General features: G+C 34.8%; 1 protein-coding gene across 3 annotated transcripts in view; it reads right to left on the minus strand.

The window, feature by feature from the left end:
* Positions 1–24,521, minus strand: part of Atp2b1 (ATPase plasma membrane Ca2+ transporting 1) — a 107,889-nt gene that overhangs the window by 58,822 nt on the left and 24,546 nt on the right. For all 3 annotated transcript variants that reach the window (XM_047551125.1, XM_047551126.1, XM_047551128.1), the window contains exon 2: positions 2,303–2,732. In XM_047551125.1, the coding sequence (XP_047407081.1) occupies positions 2,303–2,510 (208 nt within the window). In that variant the 5' untranslated portion in view covers positions 2,511–2,732. The remainder of the gene's footprint in view (positions 1–2,302; positions 2,733–24,521) is intronic.

Below are 24,521 nucleotides of genomic sequence, written 5' to 3' on the forward strand. Positions count from 1 at the left end.
GGCAGGACACATGCTAGGCAAGGACGGTACCTCTGAACTACATCCCAGTCCCATATTTCAGCAATTCTGAGTTAGACATTCTTATATTTTGTTAAAATCTCTGAAACTGGAGTGTGATTTAATTCTATACTTACAAGTCAACACTTTTACTTTTTTAAGGAGGGTATATAGAACATGATAATCAAATCCTAGGTCTGATAAAAGGATCGTAGTGTCAATGAATGAATTAATAAATAAAAGAACTAAAGGCACAGGTAGAGAACTTCAGTTTTACTAATCAAAATCCATGTGCTTTGAAGAATCACTTTAATTTTCACTTTCCCACACTATAAACAGATTATTCTAACAAAAGAGTACTTGTTGTCTAGATCATTTCTTTGTGCAGACAGGTGCTTATTTCTGATCATGTTTCACTCATTATCGCCCAGTTATCAGTGACAAAATGTTCAATAGCCTTCTGAGTGACATGTTCCTACTAGACTAAAACTGTGAAAATTCCTTTGGAAATAATATTCCTATGAAGGCTGTTGCTATTTTTATTTATACTTTAAATAACTGCAAATATAAATATAATCCTTACAATGTTTTGTTTCACATTCTTTAAAAGAACATTTCAAAATGATTGTTTGTTTATAAACATTAGAGACAATAGTTTGTACAAATTTTAGCAAATATTAAATTCATAATATTAGGAAGAACACAAGCAAAAGCCTTCTAAAAACAGAAGAGGAAAAAACAATGTATACTTTATTTAATAGCCAGAATACCAACAATTCACAAAAAAATCTTAATGTCAAATGTTCTAGAGCTTATCCATTCCATCTACCATGCTGTCAAAATGGTATATAAATCAGTGCTTCCTAAAATATAAACCACTGTACTAGAAGCAAAAGTTTCAATTAACTTTACTAGTTAAAACACAATCAGTATAAGGAATTCTACCCAAATTAAGAGCACAGAAGAAACTACACTGCAAACCAAGAAGAAATCACATTTATAAAAATAAGATGGTATATGGAGGGGTATTCAGTTATTAGAAAACAAGAAATCTGATTAAGAGTACAGAAGTACAAAGATTTTAGTGTTAACATCACCTGTTAATCTGGTGATCATGAAGCATTCATCAATTAGGTTTAGTTTAAATTTAACAGGCCTTGCAGAAAAAGAACATACACCAAGTATATGAAGAAGGCTTTCTAGGACATGTATGAATATCGATACTAGCTTTACCTCAGAGAAATTAAAGGAACTATTTATCAGTACAGTAGTTAGCAATTCACACAGAATTACATGAATGTTTAAAGAATTTTTGGTGCAACTTGAAATTCTGAAACTAATAATCTTGGAAAATTACTTTTTGTTATTAACATTAAATATCGTGAGCAGCAATGTGGCATGTTTCAGAAAATGTTAAGAAAAGCACTTTTGCATAAATTCTCTAGAACTGACTTTGGAATATATACTCAATATATTATTGTAATAATTCCCCATCCTTACTAAAATAAATGGTAATTAATAAACATTCGTCATATGTTTCTTCCCCTTCTCCTTTGCAATTTAGAAAGGTCTTCTTGAAATTTCCTAACCTAAATTTTATGTTCAACATGATCAATGTATCAAAGACCATCTTTTCAAATCATTTAAAAAATGATAATGCAATGAAGTTGTAATAAATTTTCCATTCTTGATTTTCAAAAGGAAACTTCTGATAAATCAAGAATTATGAAACCTAAGGTTTCTTTGAATAAGGGTAAATTCAACTCAGTCCAAAGTTTGAAAACTATTTTCAATCAGAGAAATACCTGCTAAGTGAAAAACTATGTGCTATCTAAACTGCAAACTTTGTTTTAGGACCTCCTGAACTAATAATTAAAGTCTAGGTTATGCCCTATAAGCTGAAAAGAACTTGGTCAGCTACTGGCAATGAGAACTATTTTAAGCCACCTGGCAAAATGAAGAATAGTAAGCAGAGTTTATTTCCACTGAATACCCTGGGGGCTACCAAGCCTGGTTCCATCCTCTACAGCCCAAATGGAAAGACAATCTTGTTATTGTAAACAGGCAGCAATAATATGTACAGCAGGACAAACTATTTAATCCCACCAGTCTAAAACATAAATTAATCTATAACATTATTTCTTGGTCTAAACAACTTTAATGTGCTAATCAAGTAACTAACCTATTTTTAATATCACTAGAATTACTGCATGGTCACAGAATAGCCAAGACAATATAAACATATTTTTTATGAGTCAAATATACAGCATTCTCTGCACAAAGGACTAAAAAAAATAAAACTCACCTTCATTCGGAGATGTTTTCAACTTGGCGCAAATTCCATAGACATCTCCATAACTTTCCTGTATTTTTCGTAATGCATCTGTGGACCTGAGCTCCATGAGAGCCCGCAGCTCTGCGAGCGTAATTCCAAAGTCTCCATCATGATTAGCTTCTTTCAAAGAGTTTTTCACACCACTATATGCAACTGAGTTGTTTGCCATGTCGCCCATTACAAGTGTAATTTAATAGGAGGAAAATGTTTCCCAAAAGAATCTAATTTTCACTTGATATATTTCCAAGATGAAAATCTTTTAAATATGAAAATCTTTCTTAAACCAAACACTTCATTGTATGACTCTGTAAAGCAGCATCAGCAGCAACATTTCCCAGAGAAGTATCTTGACCTTTGGTCCATGACTCATTTCTTCACATCAATCATGAGATGTACACATCTGTAATAAAATAAGTAAAACTTAGTAAGATTCATCTTACATTATGCACATAAGCACACTTTCTAAATGTCATCAGGTAACTAATCAAAGTACACTGTTTGCTTATAAATATTTGTGAATGGTGGTTTTGTACCTTTAAATTTTTCTTGCATGATAAAAGATCCAACTATGACTTCTAAATAAAATAATTTATCAAAAGACATCAGATCTCATCATTATTAAATGAAACTGCTTTTCACATATCCTTTTTCAGTATTACAGTAACTAACAGCTATCACTGAAAATACTTAGTTCCAAGCACTATGATGACTGATTAAATGAGATTCACCCTCTTATTTAATCATCACAATTTAAACCTGTGAGGTGTTACTACTCTGTACTCTCTGAAGAAGGGTTAAGGTCCTATGAAATTTTTTCTGCACAACAAATGGCCGAAACATCTGAGTGTCAGCTGTTTTTAAGTCCACTTTCCTCTTCATACATGGACTTGAGCTCTCTAAACCTTTCATATGGAATAGCCTCTGAAAGGTCAAAAAACACAATGAATCCTTTAATACAGTTTTTGCAATTCTCCTTGGTCACTCTACCATCTTTCAGCTTTCTAAAACAAAACTATCTTCCACGTGATTTCTGGCACAGGTCACCACCTCAGGTCTTTTTTTGTTTTGTTTTGTTTTTTAGAAAGGGTCTCACTAGGTTGCTTGTAGTCTCACAAAATTGCTGAGGCGGGCTTTGAACATGTGATCTTCCTGTCTCAGCCTCCCAAGCTGCTAGGATTATAGTAGTATACCACCATATCCAGTTCAGGTCTTCTTTGACTTCCTAGCTAAATAATTCTCTACTCCTTAGTCTTTTCTGTTATTTTATTTTCTTTGCTTGCCTTTATTATTATCTGAAATTATTTTGTTCATTTGCTTACATGTTATTATTCTGTCTCCCTTCATGTACAGTATTAGTTGAGGGTAAGGTTTATTCATCACTATATTCTCAGAACCTAGAATTGTGCCAGACCATGGTAGAAAACAAAAGTTAGAGAAACAAAAAAAATGCAACGTGCTTCAATTTCATTACCACACTTCTATTTCCTCATTGTAACCTACCGAAAGAACTACCTAAAGATTCTTCTTTCTCCATATATATCCTTTAAACAATCACCTCAAAGTGAACATGCCAAAGACTAGATTCACCATATTCCCTAAAGAGCTCCCTTCCACAATCACCATCACCCTAATCACCTAGGCTTGAAATCGTATCCTTGATACCATCCTCTCCAGGTTCAGTTAATTCTACCTTTGAAAAACCTCTTCTGTACAGTCCTTTGTGTTCCTGATCTTCAAGCCCCTCTATGCAAATTATAACCACTACTCCCCAGGTTCTTCTTCATTCTGAAGTCAAGTCTCCTAGTATCCCTTGTGCATTTTGCTACTACATTTAGCTTTTTAAATAGGTTTCGTGATACTATCTAAAACTACAAGAGGAAAATATAATCCCATCACTCATGCATGTTTGGCATTTAAGGCCAAGCTATGGTTTACTGATTCACATTTTCTCCCTCCCCAAGAAATCCAAATAATCAGGAACCTGAAAACATACTGTGAAATTAATCTTTAGCTATGCAACTACTATGAGGATGTTTTCAAATCATGATACGTGGTCCACATGCTTCAGCATGTATGTCATGAAAGTCACCCAGACGACAGGTTAAATTACAAATCACTGAGCCCCATCTCCAGAGTTTTAAATTCAGCGGGATTAAGAAGCAGCTCCATAATTTGCATTTCTATCAAGTTTCCAAGCAATGTTGATGCTATCCATCTAGGGAGTACACTGTGAGAACCACTGAATTGAACAATTAATAAAAACGTGGAATTCACACCAGTGAATGACTGATTAAGTTTGCCTGCCCTGGGTTAAATCTACAGGAATGTGATGGTAATGAGTTCTGTAAGACATTTTCTTTGTTGTCTGTTTCCTCCCACCTCACAAACCCTTATTCTCACCCAATTATTACCAATTTTACTAATCTCCTAGGCAAATGTGTTACCTCCTACACACACATCAATTATTATAACAACCCAAATTCAAAAACTGGAGAGGGTAGTTATTCGATATTCTACTTAAGTCTTCATACCCAAAATTTATTGGCCTGAACATAATACCAAACCTAAAATAGAGTTTTATTTGGTTAACAGATAAAATAATTAAGATTCATAAGTCTTGTGTTGAAGGGAAGGATGTTCATCTGTCTCTGGTTTTCATTAAAAGAATTTTCTCAGTAACTCCTGGACTGCTACCCTACCAGTTACCCCTGAGGTGAAATGTCCTGCCTGACAGGAGATTTTCCCAGAAAAATCAAATGTTACCTAGTAGCTTTTCACCTCTCTGTCTTCTTTTGGAGCCATATACCTATAGGACTCACACATTCTGAAATTTAAAGAGAAGGTAAGACTACTATTGCTCAAAGTGCCTGGAGTAGAGGAAAATAACAGTCTACTTATGTCTGTTTGAATATCAGAACCATCCTGTTGCTACACAAAAAACAATTCCTTCATTTCAGCTTTGATCAGCAATAAAATTGATTTTTTAAAATTCCTATGTACTGATCTTTTCCTTCTGACATAATTCAAATAGGAGAAAAGAGTTCTTGGATATTCTTAAAGCCCTCAGCAAGAAAGATACATAATAGAGCTAGGAGTTGAACCTATATTTTTAACTCAAAAAGCCAAGCTCCTCCTATGAATAATGCCTCCACTTCAAGTCTTCACACTTATTAGGTCATAATAGAAGTTTCTGTTGATAAAAAAGCAGTCTAATCCCAAACATACCCATTTAATCAAATTGGTACTAAAGGAACATGGTTGTGGATATTTGCCACCACAACATCCTTTTCTCCATTTTACAGTAACAACTTCATTATGTATTTAGAGATCTGCCCTTGCCAGTGTTCAGGAACCATGAGTGGGAATCCATCTCATACATTCTCCCAGTCATGTTTCACTGGTTCAGGAATGAGAATGTGACCCCAAAGGGGTCAATGAGTGGCGGCAGATTTCTGCTATGACTTTAAGGCAGAGACTCATTTCTTCTTATTGAATGTAAATCTGAGAGAGATATGAAGAGTAATTGTGGCCATTTTGTTCCATAGGGGAAAGTTTCTGAAAATGGATCCAGTAGAGAACAGAGCATGTAGGAAACGCACACGAGCAAGGCATGTGCCTGTGATATCATTTGAGTCTCTGGGTCACTCAATGACTAAAATTGGTCCTATACCTTGATCTTTCCAGTAATTTATCAATTAATTCCTTTTAAGGGTTTAGTTTTCCAACACTCTGCAACCTAGGGCTTTGATAAGCACATGATTATCAATCATGTTCAATTTCCCCAGTTTAAGAAAAGGATGACCAGGGAAAGACAACCAAGTTGAGAATAAGACACTTTCCAAAAAGTGCATTATTTGAATTACCGATTACCTACAAATGATATATCAGGCTGTTATCATTTTCTACATTGTCTATGACATCTTTCTATCATTTTCTTCTTTAACTACATTCATCTGACTGACAAACATGCTGAGAAAAAGAAAAAAGTTGTGCTTTTTACTTGTTTGCTACAAAATGACAAGTAAGAGCAATCCCACTATTTGGAACAAGATAAAACACAAAGCAGAACATTTATTTTTATTTTCTTTGCTTTTAAATTTTCTTTCACTCTTCCATTTGAAAAGCTTAAGGAAAAAAAACATTAAGCTGGAGCTGAGAAGAGGGGAATTTTAAACAAAACACACAGCAAGTCCATGTAGGAGACTTAGTTTGCAAAATACATCCCAGGATAAATAACATCACTGATCCAGTGTTGTTAGTCTTTGAGGACATTCGCAAAGAAAAGAGGAAGATGAAGAACAGAGTTGGGCAAAAATGACTATGATCTTTAAGACAGGGAATAAGATGGATTCCTATTGATACATAAGCTTTCTTGTGAATGGGCAGGGTCCCAAAAGAAGACAAAAGAATGACTGTGAGACCCTGGTAATGAGTGTGCTCATAAAGAACTTTGTTAATAATACAATTTCAATTTCTTCTTTCACGAAACCACTTGACTTATCATGGAAAAGTTACATGAAAGTTATCTAGACTCAACAACCAAAAATAAAATAAAATAAAATAAAATAAAATAAAATAAAATAAAATAAAAAGGGTAATTAACTAAGAAAATTATGGGATAAAATATTGAGCTGGATGAAATACAAAGCCCTAAAAATGATTTTGAGTAGATTCTGGCAGGAAAGAGAAAATATATGCTAACACAACTAAAAATATTAGTTAACAAGAGGAAAAACCTGGAAGGAGCTATTTTTAAATGCATTGTTTAGCGATCAATTCCTGAATGATTCTAAAGTTTTGTTAGTGATTCTGAGACACAGAAATTGTATTTATCCAATCCAAATATCTCAAAGCTGGATAAATCAGTAAATATGTTAGATGATAGGATAAGGACCTGAATAAACAGATGAGAATGAGGCTAAATTTAATTGGTACAAAAGTATGGCTCCTATATTTAATTTTTAAAAAAATGTAACTGTATAAATATGATATGCAATAGATGCAAAAGCATTTATGAAAAGACAGAGGTTCAATTTACTCCAAACTAAATATGCATTAACTTGGTATTAATTAGTGGTACCATGCTAATATTAAGGTAGCAACACAGAGCAGTTACTAAGTTTTTGGAGTGATTATGCAAAGTATTAAATTTTATAAAAAAGTTATTAAATTCAAATAAAAATAAAATACAAACTATAAATAAAAATTTAAATGCCTTCAGTGTTCATAAAAAGAGAAGAATCCTAGTATTTAACAATGGGGAATGAGGATCAAGTCCAATTGCTCATTTTATAGTCACTGAAAACACTTATAATCATCTATTTCTAAAAAGGATAAAGATACTTACAGAATCATTAAAAACAAGAGTAAATGACCAACAACAGTTAAATCATGGGATAATTCATAACAATGTGCAGGTCTTCTGGAGGCTCCCACTACTGGGGAAATATATTGTACTTCAAAATGGGCACGGACATCCTAACCATCAGATGCACCAAATGACTGACCAAGAACTAAAAAGTAGTTTTTAGAAGAAACTAGAGAAATCTCCTTTTTCTTTTGTGTGTATGTGGTTATGTTCCTTTAACATAAAGTCAATTCCACTTCCTCTGCAACTAGCTAGGCAGTTATGGGAAGAGGGATAACTAACCTTTATAGTGGTTTCTCACTGTGGCGGTCAAGGGCATTTGACTGAGAGCTACTTCATAAATTATTAAGTCTAGCCCTGCTCCACCCAACTTTCCTAGATACCAGCAGTGTTGTCAAGTCAGGTAAACAAGCTTAAACTCACCACTTATTTAAATGTTCCCTACAGATAATGGATAGTGTTATGGTTTGGATACAGTGTCCCCCAAAGGCTCATGTGTTGAAGGCTTGGTCCCCAATGTAGCAATGTTCAGAAATGGAAAGTGATTGGATCACAAGGTCTCTGACCTCATCAGTGACTTGATTAATCCACTGATCACTGTGGACTGGGAAGTGGTGGAGGCTGTGGGAAATGTGTCCTACTTGGAGGGAGTAAATCACTGCTTCCCTGCTGCCATGAGCTAAGCAGCTTTCCTCTACCATGACCTTCCACCATGATGTTCTGCCTTATCTCAGGTCCAGAGCAATGGAGTGAAGCCTCTGAAACCATGAGCCAAAGTAAATCTTTCCTCCTCAAAATTATTTTTCTCAGGTATTTGTCACAGCAACAAAAAGCTGACTAACAGATAGATAGTATGACTGCTACATAACTGAGCCTAGATTTAATGTCTATTTGACTGAAAAACTACTTTAAGGCAAAACCATACTTGAGCCATCTCCTATTTTAGCAAGAGGAGTTATGATCTTTCAACTTTCTTGCAGTCATTTTCAGCAGGGAGAAAAAAAAAACTTTTACCTGATTCACATCCTAAAAACCTGAAGTCTTCCAACAATTAAAATAATTTTTAGTAAGAAATGTTAAGTTACTGTAAACTATTAGATACAACAGAGGAAAGTATAAAATGAGAGATACTATACATATCAAAGAGTAGATACCTGAAGATCATACATGTTGGGGAGTTTATTTTACAAAGTTTCGGTATATTCAGATTACTTCATTAAAACACTCAGAAGAACACAAGGGATAACTCAAATTTAATTCACATTTTTCATTTTTCAAGGGGCACAAAGACTATACAGCTTTGTTAGGAAATTAACTCTTGCAGATGAAGAATGAATGGTATACACATAAGTAAATTTAACAAACAGAATTTGAACTTTATAGAACTGATACAGCAGAAAATAAGCATTGTTTACAATGCCTAGTTTATTAATCTCAAAGGATTCATAAATATCATCCTGTGTCTGTGTTGACTAAAATTAGTCCCACTCTCCTCAGTAATTTACTTATCATCTAGTAGATTCTTCAAAAGGCAGAGAATAAGTACAGTACTTTAAAGGGCAAGTTATAGCTGCTGTCAGTTATAAATTTGACATGACCATTTTAACAAATCTCTCAGGGTAGGAAACAAATTTAATAGGAAAGGCATTAATTCGCTCTTTGGTTACCGTTTTTTAAATACATAACTGCAAAGCTTTGTTTACCTTTCTCTCTGTCTTCTCGAAGAACTGAGAACTCAAGGTAGAGATTTGTGCCATTCATTTTTAACCCCCAACACTGTCTGGAACACAGTGGAGACTTGGTATTCACTGAACAAAAATGGTTGTTTGAACCTTAAGCTATAATCAACTTGAAAAAGAGGTTTTGTAATAGAAGCAATGACAATTCGAATAGCAGAGCAAAACAACCATGTAACATACTTAACATAATATGCTAAGTATGTAAGATGAGTTCAGAGAATCCCTTCAAAGAGTTTTAAAATCACCTTGGTATGCAAGATCAACCTAACTTTCGTTTAAATTCTTTCAGACAATAGAAGTTAAAAGGTATTTCAGAATTTCAAATGAATTACACACTGCTGCATGGCCATGGTTTTTAGCCAGGGTCCTAGATCTTCAAGGGTATGCAAAATAATAATACTGAGTTTCAATATTTCATAAAGCCTGGAGGAAATGACATGTTTATTTGGGAAGCAATTTGTTAGGATTATCCATGCTAAATAAAAATATGCCAAATCAATAAATGATAAAGAAACAAAAAAATCCTACCAGTAAAGGCATTTAAGAAAACCCTCAACCTCCAATCTAGCTATCATCTTCTCTGAAATTTGTTTCTTCATGTGCCACTCACAGCTCAACTCATTACAATGGAGCTTCTCCTGGGCTACTTACTGCAACAACTCTTTCAAGGACCCCTGTTGTTCATAAGTCTAACCAACACCATTTAGTCTTTGTCTGACCTACTGGCAACCTCTGCTACTCCTAATTACTCCCTTACTCTTGCAATGTTCTGTTGTGAGAACGGTCCTCCAATGACTTTATTCTTGTTCCCTCCACACTGCCATATCTGGGCTGCATGTTCTCACTTTCCACTGCTGTTCCACTTCTGGAAGAACTGTCAAGGGAATCAGTGGGGAGGGGCTGGGTGGCACGGTAATCTTTATTATAATTGTTTTCATCTGGTTTTAGTAAGAGAAAATGAGATTGGTTTACAGATAATAAATTTATTTGCATGTGCATTTACAAGGCTTATTTATGGTTTTTTTGTTTGTTTTTCTCATGTTTCAGAATTTCACAATTCAATTAAAATGATGGAACCACACTATAACAGTCTGGGCTCAGTGAAAGTGTGAAAAAAACCACTAAATCGCCTTATTCCAGGCTCAAACACAGCTCCCAATCCCATAACCTTTTGTCTATAAAGGAATATGCCATCACAAAGCAGAACAGGTTCTATAAATTGGTAATTCATCCTCCTTGGGGCTTTTGATAACTATCATTTCCAGCACAGACTGACTGTTTTTGCCAACAAATACTAATTAGGCAGAATACATGATAAATTTTTAATGTGAATGATCTCAATCACAGATATCTTGAAGTTAACTAGAGACATGTTTGCCTTATGGATAGGTTAGTTGGTACCATCTCATCCTAAAATCTGATGATTCGTGTATCTCTTAGGAAATCAGTCTAATTTTGCCATGTTGTACTTACTTACAGAGTCAAAAAACCATAATCCCTCTGAATTTACCAAAACCAAGATAAATTTAAAAGTTAATTCTACATAACTACAGATTAGTGGTTTTCAAACTTCAGTGTGTATCAACATCATCTGAAGGGCTTCTTAAAACACAGACTGCTGGGCTTCACCTCAGAAATTTCTTCAGTGGGTCTGGGTACAGTGTGAGAATTTACATTTCTAACAACTTTTCAGATGATGGGGATGCTGATGCTATTGTTCTGGAGAATCACTATTGTAGGTAAGTGTGCCCTGGACTTTGATTAAGAAACAAAGTGTTGAACTGTCACTCCTGATCCAAAATTTCCTAATGAAAATACAAGTTACTCATGGTTCTTTTATTATGCTTTTCTTAATTTGCATCGATAATTGAAAGCAGACCATTTTCTAAAAATATTCTGTAAGCTGGTTCTTTGAACTGCTTTGGTTTTTAATACCAAGTATATTGACCTTTTTTTTTTTTTTTTTTTTTTTTTTTTACTATTGAAGCCTTATATATTCCACAAATACTATAAATAATTTCCTTCATTCAAAGTAAAAACATGGAGATTCATATTGACAGATTTAGGACACAAATTATCTTAAACACCTGAAAGTATTAATTTTAACAAATTTTAAAGGGAACCATAATTTAGATAATTACTTCCTCCTACTTTCTAACCCCCAAAATAAACTACACTGTTTTTCTCCTATTGTTTTACTTAGGTATTTTAGAAACCTTTCATTCTTACAGCAAGCTTCCTAGTTAAAAGTAAGCTTTTGAAAAGCTCAAAAATAAGGAAAGTTAATTTTACATAACCCTGTGCAATTTACCAAATATAAGAACATACTATAGCTCCAGTTAAATATGAGAACCAAATGTTCTATCATTTTCTAGTCTCACTGGTGTTGAAATTTTCAGCTATAGTCAAAGAAGAGATTTCTAAATTAAAACAGTTTTTTTTTTCCTTCTGTTCAGGAGCTAGAAGGCAACATGAACACTTGAATGTCACACCAGCTGCTTGGTCGGCCTACTCAGTTCTTAAGAGCTTCTATCCTGTCAATTCACAAGAACCTACACTTAAATACTTAAGGAAACAGGATGCTCATTATGTCATTGAACAAGCTCACAAAAATAAAGTTGGCAGTGTTGAGGGAGGCATAAATCTCATCTGTAAGTTAACATGAGCTTTTGGTTTTATTAATTAAAAACTCCAGATTGCAAATATTTATTCTAGTATTAAAACAATTGATTACCGAACAAAGCATAAAACAATTCCCTATTTTTTATCCCCATTTTATCCATGTAGTTTGATAGCTAATGATCTTTTGCAATTTCCAGTTATAGTTATGAAACACTAGTTCAGTAAATCCATACTCACTTTTGCGATACATTCAAGTAATCTGGATGGAAAATAAGGAAAGCTGTATTTTAAGAGGATGTCAGACACAAATTTGATTTATGGTAAGCTCTATAAAGTACAAAGAACGTGGACATTAGAGATGTATTCAACTATAACCAACTCTACCACATCATGTTGATGAACCTTTGACTTCTGGTTCCACATATCTATGAACTTCATTCTAAGACTTTGGCATGTACTCCATACCTGCTGCTCAAGGTCACAGTCACACATTAAGTCATCATTACCTGAAACTGCTCTATTTTCAAGACTTTTTCTCCATTACAATTTACCTCCCTTTACTTCTCTTCACTTCTACTGAGTTATGAACATATTCTGAGCTTCAGTCTAAAAGGCACACAAGATTCCTTCTAATCAATACTTGCCTCTCTCAAGAGCTAACTCCCCAATGGTCTTTATGTCTGACTTGTTCTTTATCCTCCTACTACACCCATCTGGTTAATTAGCTACCCTTGAGTAGACAAACCATCTGGCTGAGTAATGCTGGTAAAATTTCAAAAACTGAGTTCTTAGTTTCATTATAAACATTTTTCTCAGTCATATATGATCCACTGACACATCTCAACTTCCCAGAATGTTCCTCTTTCAATTCCAAGTGTCTTAAATTACTCAAGCTCTTGTCTCAACCTAGGACTCATGTCTGCTCCAAGACCCTATTTCCTGGATTGTCACTGTGAGCCACTACCAACTGAATCCTCTTCCTCTTGGCTCCCTCAATTAGCCTAGCCAATATTCAGTGGCATTCAACTCCACAGTAGAGCCTGTTTCATTCTCTGTACTTCTGTGATGTTAGCATTCTTCTCTCCTATCCACTCCATTTCTTAGTTTTCACTCACCAATCCTCCTCTTCTGCCCATATTTGCTGGTTTTTAAAATCTTTACCACATCCTAAATGAGGGTATCATCAAGGGATCTATTTATAGGCCTCTCTTCCCTGTAATATTCTCTTGGCAACTCACATCACATCATGACCTACATCTACCACCTTGATACAGCTCCAAGCCACATTACAACTGTCAGTGGACATCTCCACTGGAAAATTTACAGAACTTCAAATGCCATCATCAATATTAAACTTTTCACTCTCTCCTAAATCTGTGTTTCCTTCTCTAAGGTTCCTATCATTCCCAAGATATGTGATTATGTTCAAGGCTCTCTCCTCAAAGAGCTTACAGTCTAAATGAGAGAGAAAGACAAGTGTACAATCAAGTACAATTAAGCACTATGGAGAGAATCGTAACAGGAATGGTGAACATGAAAAAGACAAAGTGTAAAACACTATATGGCTTCAAGTCTGGAGCAAGGATGGGAAGGGCTGAAAAGACATGTGACTGATGGTTTGATATGGCCATCAGGAGAACAATGAGGCGGGGAGGCTGAAATACTGATAAAAACACTTATCTCTGAAGGGCTTCTTAAAAGTTAATGATCTCTTAAAATACAACCTAAGCTTTCTGAGTGCAAGGCAGTAGCCACAATTTGTGTTCCTTTTACAGCCTTAAAGAGACTAACAGATTGCTTAACTGATTATTAAACTATATATGGGTAAGAGTAAAGTTACATTGCAAAAATTAATGATATTAAAGCTCTCAAGCTCCCCTAACATAAGATTAAAGTAACAGTACACACATTAAAAAAGAATATAACCAAAACCTCAGGTTAATATAGAAATGAGGAAGAAAAATGCAGTTTTCAAAAAGTTCCTAACTGCTTAATTCTTTTCTGATAACTTTTTAATAAGGACAACTGAAATCAGTTTATAAGACTAAAGTGAGCTTGCATCATCTTTTGAAATGATCAGAAAAATTCTTAGTAATTGCAGTAAGTAACGAACTAGAAAAATAATGAGGATTATTTTCGGAATGATGATAGAAGCTGGGGAGTACCCAGCATGTGAGAATTCTCCCCTTCAGAGGTCTTCAACAGATCACATACAAAATAGCTCAACAAAAGAGGTATAGATACTGATGAACTCGGACGAGTGTCATGTACCAAATAAGACCCTTCTTCTCATCCACTTGATCCAGTGCAGCTCTAAGAAGCCCCATCTTCTTTTTTGGGGGGCAAGTTTCAAGTAACAGTTTCCTACTATCATACTGGTGGAATGTCCCTTACAAAGGTTGGCCTATTCCCTTTTCCTTTCTATTAACTTCTCCTTCAGGGAACAAATAAAATGCCCCCTTTACTCAGAGAAATGGAATTAATCTATTTTTCCACATCTGTAGTCTTCTGGAGTCTATATGACAATCAGTACATACTGCAATTTCTGATGCACACAGCTTTCTTTCTCATTAAACTGTAAGGTCTGAGGGCAAATGGTTGTGCTTATTTCTCTATCTTCTGGGGACAACTCTAGTAACAGTACATAGAAACTCTCAACACTGGGGAACTAAACTGAACTGGAAAATGTACTGATGTCATTAAAGACAAACAATAGTCCTTCAATAAGTAAGGTCCATCTCAGGTGCCAGCAAGAGAGACTGGCAATCCCAGAGAAGCAGACTCTTTCAGCACTCAAGAGGATACCTGTCTACCCCCGAACCATAACCAGGATAAGAAGTCCACAGCTTCTTGGATTTCACTGCAGCACTTTCCTATACTAGCTAAGTGAACTTGGGCAATTTACCCGACATTTCAGCTTCCTAATTTGTAAACTGGAGATAATATCAGCTACTCATAATTTTTTAAAGGATTAAAGAAATTAATACTTGAAAATATTTCAGACCCATGCCTTTGAGGCAGCACCTGAGCTTAAGAAGAAGCACTCAAACTATTGTAACAGTTATAAATAGCAATCACATATTTTTAGTTTCCAATAAACTGATACATTTAGCATATATTATATGTGCTTAAATTAACCTGGTAACCTAGAAGGCACATAATATATATTTGCATAAACAGACAAAGATATTTGGCTCAGCATTTGAATGTGATGTCTCTCTATATATAATGACTTCAAGTAGTATTTAAGAATTAAACCACCAACAGGGCTGTATCACACATCTAGAATTTTATAACAACTGATCTCCAAATTAGATTGGTCTACTTTTAAAAGAATAGTAGAGCGACACCCCAGAGAGAGAAAAAGGTTTTCTTCCCACAATTAAAATTAGATGTTTGGATGATTAGATGTTTAAGAGTCTTCAAGACTTAAAAATAATAATTAGGAAAACTAAATACCAACCCGGAAAACTCCATGGCACAATATTCAAAGGGAAAACAGAAATGTATCTATCCAGTGATTATAGTCATGTAAATTTCACATCCTATAAAGGATAAGAACCAGAAAACACTGAGCTGTCAGCAGTCAACCTACAGATTATTTTCTAAATAATAAAAAATGATAGATGCATTTTAAAAATAAAGAACATACAAATACAGATTATTTCCTAAATGCTTTGGATGTCATTTGTGCAAGCTTTTAAAAAAATTGTCAAGCATTCTGTCTTGAACGTATCAGCATTTCACTGAAATTCTAGTGCAATGGAAGAAATCTGACAATACCAGTACTGACCCCAAAATATTCTTACCAAAATATTTCATACATCAACTGACTTAGTCTCTATTAAAAGGAAATGTTGGGATCATCTAGGAGGGATTAAAATGTAAAATCATTGTATTAAACTAAGCCAAACAATACTGCCATTTTTGTACATGAAATCAGTAGAATAACAGAAACTTCATATGGTTCAACTTCTTAGAAAATTGAGCTGAACATTCAAAACAAGCATCCTAAAAAGAACAATGAAGTCCATGACTCAGGATCTACCACTAGGTAGACTGGACAAGTAACTTTAACTCAAAGGGGTTGGAGGAGCATTTAAGAGTCAGAAATGGGCTGGTCAACCCTGAAAATATAGGCAAAGGATGATCATCTGAATAAGAAAAGAAAATCTGGTCTTTCTCATTCAAGGAGTGCTTAGAAGAGTGTTATATGTTCAATGTTAGGTTTAACTATGAAGAACTAAAACACTGATGGCAGTTATCAGAGCTGAGAGGAGGACACCTGTGCAGGTACTGAGCTAAGCCCATTTCCAGGACACACTACAGCAGGGATCAAGTTACCTAATCCTTCCAACACCCTACAAACAAGGCCCTAGTAGTATTACCCACAATGGCCAGATGAGGGACCTGGTCTTTGAGAGAGGTTAAGAAAAACCTGACTCCATTACACATTCTAAACATACCACCAGTTCTGGCTACATACTCATTAATCAACCTTCTCATTATAATGTGTTGGTCCAAGTAGCAAATCTATAGGTAAGAAAATGTGCTAATCAAGACTTAAGAGTCTTTCCTAAGAACTTTTAAAACTATATATTAATAAACTGACATTCTGGTTTTTACATCAATCTCACTGTATTAGTCAGTTTTTCAGTGCTGTGACCAAAATATCTAACAAGAACAACTTGGAGGAGGGAAAGTTTATTTTGGCTCACAGTTTCAGAAATCTCAGTCTGTGGTCAGGTTTCAGTCTCCATGTCTCACTTTTTGCAATGGTGACTCTACTAGGAATATAATCCCTTGTCCCATGAAATTCCATCAGGGACAAAACCAGTCCCTTTCTCCCCAAACACCTTAATGCCATCATTAACAATCTTTTCCTTTTTGAAATCTCTAAAAGCAGCAACAATGAAGGGACCAAATTCTGACTCTGCTGTGTTGATCCTTAATTCCAAGAGCAAATCACTATCACTCTAGGCTCAATTTCCTATGTATAAAATAGTTGGGTCTGATGAGCTTACATTCCTTCCTTATCTGATATGTATGGCTGCCTATCTCATGAAACACTCCTATTTCACCTTCCACATGCAATTTCTAGTTTTGTATCTGTTTGAGTATTCTTTCTATGTCTCTGATTGGTTCTCCTATCCACTTTGTCTCTGTTCCACCCAAAAAATCACTACCTCCAAACCTACTCCAGTAGTCTAAGGTTCTCTTTTAATCTCATCAGTATCCACAGTTAGGAATCTAGATTTGTATTTATATTCTACCTGTACCCCCTTATTACATGACACTGTGGGTCACAGAGTCTAGTATATTCATATATTCCTGAGTATTGAAAACCTGTGCTTTTATCTGAAAGATCCATATGCAATTCAATAATTGGTTCAGCATTACAACTGCATGTTAAGATTTCCCTTACAAGTTTTGCCTCTTGCTTTCATTAGTTGACTACACAACTGTACTTTCAAGCCACATTTCTTTCTCATCTCCAAAATCTCCAAAACCCTGAAAGTAATTTTTTATCTTAACCTCAAAGTCAAACCCCAAAACTCTAATCCTACTACCAATCCTCAATTCCTCCAGTTCAGACTTTGCCAAATTGGTGTTCTAGAGAAGACTAATTCATACTACATTAATAGCTATGCTGTGAAAGGTGTTTTTCTGTCCAGCACTGTTAAACAGGTTGCTTCCACCAGAAAATTTTCTTAGCCTCGCACATTTGTGCATCTACAAGAAGGAAATAGTACATGTAGCATTTCCTGAACTTATTTTTAATTATTCTTTCTTCTATCAAGCACTATTAATATCCCTTGAGACCACTGTTTCACAGAGTATTTTTTATGTTGCTCTAGTCTTTCCAATTCAAACCCACCATTCACATGCAAAAGCACCTGATTTCTTACACTAGACTTATTAGCTAATCAGTAGCTAAGTTCCTTTTCTTCTCAATTATATCATGTTCATCCCATCTGTTTCCTTTTAAACTACTGAATTTCAGATGTTGTCACATGTAAGAGTTACTGATCCTGTCTATAAAATAAACAGTAGACATGTTGCTATAAATGCCTCAGAGCTATCGCTAGGCCTGAGAATGAGAGTCTCGTCTGTCTTACTGTTTCATATGCCCTCAACATTCCTCACTGAGAGTTAACTGGAAATTGTTCTTTATTATGCCAAATTTTAATTCAAAGTTCCAAATCAAGGAGGCTTCCATCATCTTGGTTAGGGCAACACTGATCTTATACATATAGGTTATGTCTGGAGGCCATTAAATTAAGTAAACTGAAATGTAGACAAATAAGGCATAAGAAACAACAGTGGTATTTGAAGGGTATTTTTCCCCTACCAAAATATAATCAAGAGGTACAGAATAGGTAATAACTTATAGCTGATTTCACATTTATTAAAGCATTTAACTTTGTAACTGTATATTGCATACTTTAAGTAGCCTATAAATTTCTGAAGGGATGAAGACTGTCATCCATGTACAGTCTAAATTTTTAATCCATTACTGGCATTAGAATGAAAAGAGCAGGTATTAAAATGTTATTTCCTCATTCAAGGCATACCAGCTCTAGGTGTAGGGGATTCAACAGGGACCAAGGAATTTATATTCTTTTGGAAAAGACATATAGAGAAAAATATCTATGAAATAGTATTTAACTGCAACAGTGGTTAAGTGGTAATACTAGTTTCTTTTTTGACCTTGGTTACTCACAGTTCTATAAAATGGAGGGAAAATGTGGGCATGTAGCTAATGCATGGTTCAAAATATTATCTGATTAGAGACTTTGGGAATTAGCAAGAAAATGCAAGGAATTTGGAGGAAGACAGGGATGGGTAACCTTTGGCAGCAATGCAGTATTAGAAGCAAATTCCTTGAAACTATGCCTACGATAACAAATATACCTCAGAGTAGCACCTCTTTGGCTTGTTGCCAAATATAAGTGAAAAACCACTCAATTTTGAATGCTTAATACAGAGAAAGCAATAATGCAATCAGTTTAACATAAAATGAATGACTATGATGGTGATGGTAACAATAATTAATAGTTAACATTCACACAGTATTATAGTCTACTATGGTCCTATGAGGTTGGAACTACAGGTTGAGTATCTCCAATCCAAAAATCTGCAATCTGAAGCTTTTTGAGTACCATGCTGATTCTGGAGCATTTAGGGTTTCAGATTAGAGATGCTCAACAGGTAAAGTCTATGCAAATATTCCAAAATTCAAAGGTTCCAAAATCTTTTGAGATACTACTGGTCCTAGCATTTCAGATAATAAACTGGTACTACTTTCCATTTCATGGTAGAAGAAATGAAGTGAGACACATTAAGACCTTTGCCCAAGGTCACACTGCTGTTCAGGGGTAGGGAAGTGCTGGAACTGTAAACAAGCCATGTGGTTTGCTCCTCATCACTCTGCCCTCACTGCCTTTGCATGTATGTACAAGGAAGCACGGCAGGCATTTTTGACCTCTCTGAGATAACCTATTTGGAAAGATAGCACATCCAATTAAAAAGATAACAATTTATTTAAAAAAAGAAACAAACAAAAAAAAAGCCCACCAAGTATACATGAAATATTGTACTATATCACAGGAAACACTGGCCATGACAGAAAGTCCCTTTACTTGAACAGAATATTTGAATACCTAAAATGGTTAACACACCATGATAAACCCAAATCTGAAAAGCTCTTACAAGTATTCCAGAAACCCTGGGTGAGGAGTGTCATTCATTAGAAGGCTATCAATAAAATTCTTGGGAATTTTAATCCTGAAGCATCCTATGTTGTAGGAATCATCATTATTGTCAAAATTTAAAAAGTTCACTATGTAAAAACTATTATATTACATTATGGAAAGATGAGGCTAAAAAAGAAAAAAGGGTTCTGTCCAATTTACAATTCAAAAAGAGAATTGTTCAGTAAAAATGGACTAGAAAACTTAAATTTGTTCTACCAATAAGCTTATGCATGCTCATGCTTTTCATAAGTATGATATATACATAACAGTATTCAGAGAATCATATAAATGTCAATTTATCCCTTTGAAAGTCAAAATATTCAAGCAAGATTAATTCATCTATTCTGAAGGATGACCACTTATACTCTGAGGACAGCAATGCTAGTTACTTATTCTTTTAAAATCACTATTCTGAACTTTGACAGTATTTGTGTTACTGTTGTATTAGTAATTGGCCTAAGAAGGCCATCTTTCAGCCCTAGAATGTGGTCTGACACAATGTAGGCACTCAAACATTTGCTAAATGGATAAAACATACTGTTTTACTACAGTGCTAGGAAAAAAACAAACAAACATATGAACATTAATTTTTGCACCCTCTCCAATGTACAGTTGGTGAGTAATGAAGTGCTTTTACCTCATTCCAGAAAAGTGGCCACCACAACAAGTTCAAGACTGTCAAAATATTTCATATGATTCAAATACTAGTTACTACTATGTCAAAACAGGTACAATAACAGTTCTTTCCAAGCTACCACAGCCACCAACATAATCAGTGATAGGTGTGCTGGTAACTTTTTGGGGAAAAATACCACTTTTCACCTTAAAGCTCTGATAAGCCAGAATTTAAATGTCATTATTTCAAAATCAAATGATAAAAGGATACTGGAAAACATTAAAGAATACTTAACCTATTTAGTCCCAAAGAATTTTTGTTTACACCTTAAGAGATTAATGTCATCAAAGGTTTCCTTACTGGGAAGTAGTTAATTATGTGGAATTGTATAACACAAAATCCAAGCTGGGGTCAGGTGAGAGTGGGATGGGAATTAGGGAAAGAAGTGCAGAGATGGAGAACCTCCCAATCTCTCTCTCATGGTAGGAGTTCCTGAATTTCTAGGAAGTTACAGATTAAAGTTTCTTTTTAAAACTAAGGGTTTTCAGTTTATGCTTAACAATAAGTGTTTCCTAAATTTGCCCTGGATGGGCGGAATCATGTAAAGCATTACAAAATAAAATACAAACAAGATTTACACAACTGATAACTGTTAGAATTACTAGTAATAAACTTTGCTACACTTTGGCAGCATCTGACTTGAAATACTCCTTTAAAAATTATGATGCTCTTTCAGAAAAGGTCTGAAAATAATATTCACAATTTTTAAATGAAAAGAGTTTATATTGATGTTTATGTAGCTACTATTTGTATCAACAAAGAAGGGTGATATAAAAAGTTTGGGGAATATAGTCTTCCCCACAGGAAGACACCCCTTTATTGAATCAAGGGTATAAAAATTGCAAACAGATATTGCTCATTCAATTTATAGCTGTTGCTACACACAGATGCATAAAACAAAACTTTCTGGCTCCTATATTCTTACAAGATAATTATCCTTCTAAATTTTCATTTCTAAAACAATTGTAACTCCTAATTCCCAAATTCAAATAGATTAAAAAAATATATTAGAAAACACAAAAGAAAAGTGGCAAATCACATTCTCTCCTTACAACAAATTTCTGTAAGAATTACATATATATTTTTAAAAACTGCAGAAGTAACTCCCTCATTAAAACAAAAATAATCAAAAATAAATAAATAAATAAATAAATTACAGTGCCACTCTGAAAAGCATTTCACAATTGTAAGGATTAATAACTACTTGACACATCCAATAGTGACAGCAGAGCATACAAAGATCAGCACACAGAAGTTTCTTTTATCAATGCCAAATGATACTGAATACAGACCCTGTAGGATATTAAACACCTCATATTTTACACGGATCTAGGGCCCAGTTTTTGAGGTACTCCTATGCAGAGCCCAGCTGTTTTAAGTGATTTATCCACAGGGGTTTAATTTCAATTGTGTGCTGGGAAGTGAGAGGCAGTGATTATACCTTCCCCCAAATCTTTCTAGCCCATTAATGAACATTTTAAGGAATAATCTCCAACTGAGATTAATTTGTCCTTCAAATATTCTCCTCTTAACTCACTAATGGCAGTATCTGACTCACTACACTTTAAAAGGAAGAAGACGACACCAAGCTTACAATGAAACTTATGTTCCACTCATTCTGGGACTGAAAATGCCACAGAACAAACAGAACAAATGTGTGCTCTCTACATCCTCCTCTACTATGTTCATAGGAAAACTGCACTGGAGGTAATACTACTTATTTCCCTGAAAAATACAAGAACTTGTTTCTCTAGCTCTTTTTTCACCTGTTTTCTACTGGTACCAAACCTCAAAGCAATGTTTACTCCTTTTGTAAGAAAATCAGGTGGGGCTATCAGAACATCACCAATGACAGAATATTAATTAAATTACATATTCAGTCTTTTCATTGTTTTTATTCAAAAACTTAAAATGAAAACATAAAAGACAAATTTCAAATACCAAAACCAAGGAAGATCTTATATATCTGATGGCACGCTGCATGTTCAAAGATTGGGGCAGAAAAAAGACTAAGATGAAATGTTGAAAATACTAACCACTGCTTTTAGACTTCTTAAAAAGAGCAGGACATATATAACTACAGAATAGAGAAATCTTCAAAAAACTCTAGGGCTTTTAATTCACTACAAACTCAAACCTAAGCCTACCTGTGCAACACCACATTAAGTAGAGAAGGCAGCAGTAGAGCTCCAAAGTCTTCTGAAGAAACTAAGGCAAAGCATTATTTACTTAAAGAGGTCTTTGATATTGAAAAAACCTGGTCAGCTTTGCAGGAGGTAGAGTGCAAAAGTTAAAAATACAAGAAGATCTCCCTTTATGTGTAGGTCAATGTTTAAGGCCAAGTTCAGGGGAAGTCACTTCTAAAGAACTCAAAATTCACAGGATTATATGAGAAAACACAAAAACTATTCTCCTATTCAAAATCAAAAAACATTTTCTGTTTTCCTGGCACTTAAAAAGAAGTACAATTCTATGCAATTCTTTAACTCATGTAACTGAACACTGAGATTTTTTTTTTTAAGGTAGCTGATTACAGAGAACTTTCCCAGACATAGTTACACTCTTTTGTGCTTACCCTTAATTGTGAAATCTTTTTCCTTAAAAAAAAAAAAAACTTCATTCCATTTGTTTACAATAAAAATTAAAAAAAAAAAAACAAAAAAAACCTCATTCCTCCAACCTATGGATTAGGAATGGTCAAAGCAAGTCAGAGGTGTCACCAGATGTCTACTGTGTGGCAGGCAATGTTAGGAACGCAAAACTCAGAGATGAATGTGGTCATGCCCACGTTTTAATAAACCTTGAATTCTACTAATTTATCTGTCTGGTCTGTCAGGTAGTGTGCATGGGGTGCTAAGTGAGAATGAAAAGGAGTACTGGAATCCTTAAACTATAACAAGGAAGCAAAACAGCCTCAGCAAAATATGGGGGAAGGGTCTGCCTGGTAGAGACAGGAAGATCCCATGGTAGGAAGCAGGCAGAAATGCCCAAAAAGGGATAGAAAGAAGGCCAACATAAATAGTGTACAAGACAAAGATGAATAGGCAATGAGTTGGGTGAGTTAGTAAGGACCAGATATTGAGGGGTTTGTAGTCTACAGCAAGGAATTTGAATATTATTTTAATTACAACGTACCTGATTTGTGCTTTGTAATTATTCTGGCTTCTGTGGGAGGAAAAAAAATGTGGATCACGGTGAGGGAAGGAGGGAGAACATGAAGAAAAGCTGCAAATACTTTTGTCTTTTTTCTTGTTTGGCAAGGAAATGAAAGTCCTAACATCTCCAAAACAGTGGAGGAGGGTTCAAGGACATTGCATCAGACAAAATTACGAACCTGACTGCCCCTCCACTCCTGGTGCAAATTAAGTTTGCAAGACTTTTAAACACTGACTACAGCAGTGAAAATGAAAAACAGGATGACTAGTGACCAAAAATAAAGGTGACTAACAGTGCCTTATTAGTTTTTTTTAAACCCATACTTTAAACCTTAGTGTTTCTAAGGTGGAAATCAATCCACTCATAGAATACAAAGGGATTAAATCATATTTTAAAAGTAGCCATTTGACCTCCACTTCATGTTTTCTTCTAGTGGGTGGAGATAAAGAACCTGTCAGTGAAGGACATCAATGACTAATGAGCCTGTTAACCAAGCCTTATTTGCTCTCATCTTTATACTATTATTCATGTTATTCATGTTATGTACTCTTCCAAAATAATCTCTTTCCCCTTAAATGAGTCTTATTCATGTAAAGCCTTCTGTTTACTACTGTAGTTGAGGGAAAAACAAGTGGAATAATGGTTATCTACACAGTAAGATGCCATGCGTCTTCTCCAATACATTTCGACAGTCTGATTCAGTTTTAAGACTAAAGACATGTCCTTTAGCCACAGGAAACAAGAGGCTATTTTGCATTTGTCTTACTTACACAAGTTAAGAATTGCCTTAAGAAGTAACTGAAACTATATACTGCCAGAAAAGCTCAACTTCAGCCATTCGAAGTCAAAATCATTTTGGTATAAATTCTTA

This window comes from Sciurus carolinensis, chromosome 4, assembly GCF_902686445.1.
Source record: "Sciurus carolinensis chromosome 4, mSciCar1.2, whole genome shotgun sequence".
Taxonomy (NCBI): domain Eukaryota; kingdom Metazoa; phylum Chordata; class Mammalia; order Rodentia; family Sciuridae; genus Sciurus; species Sciurus carolinensis.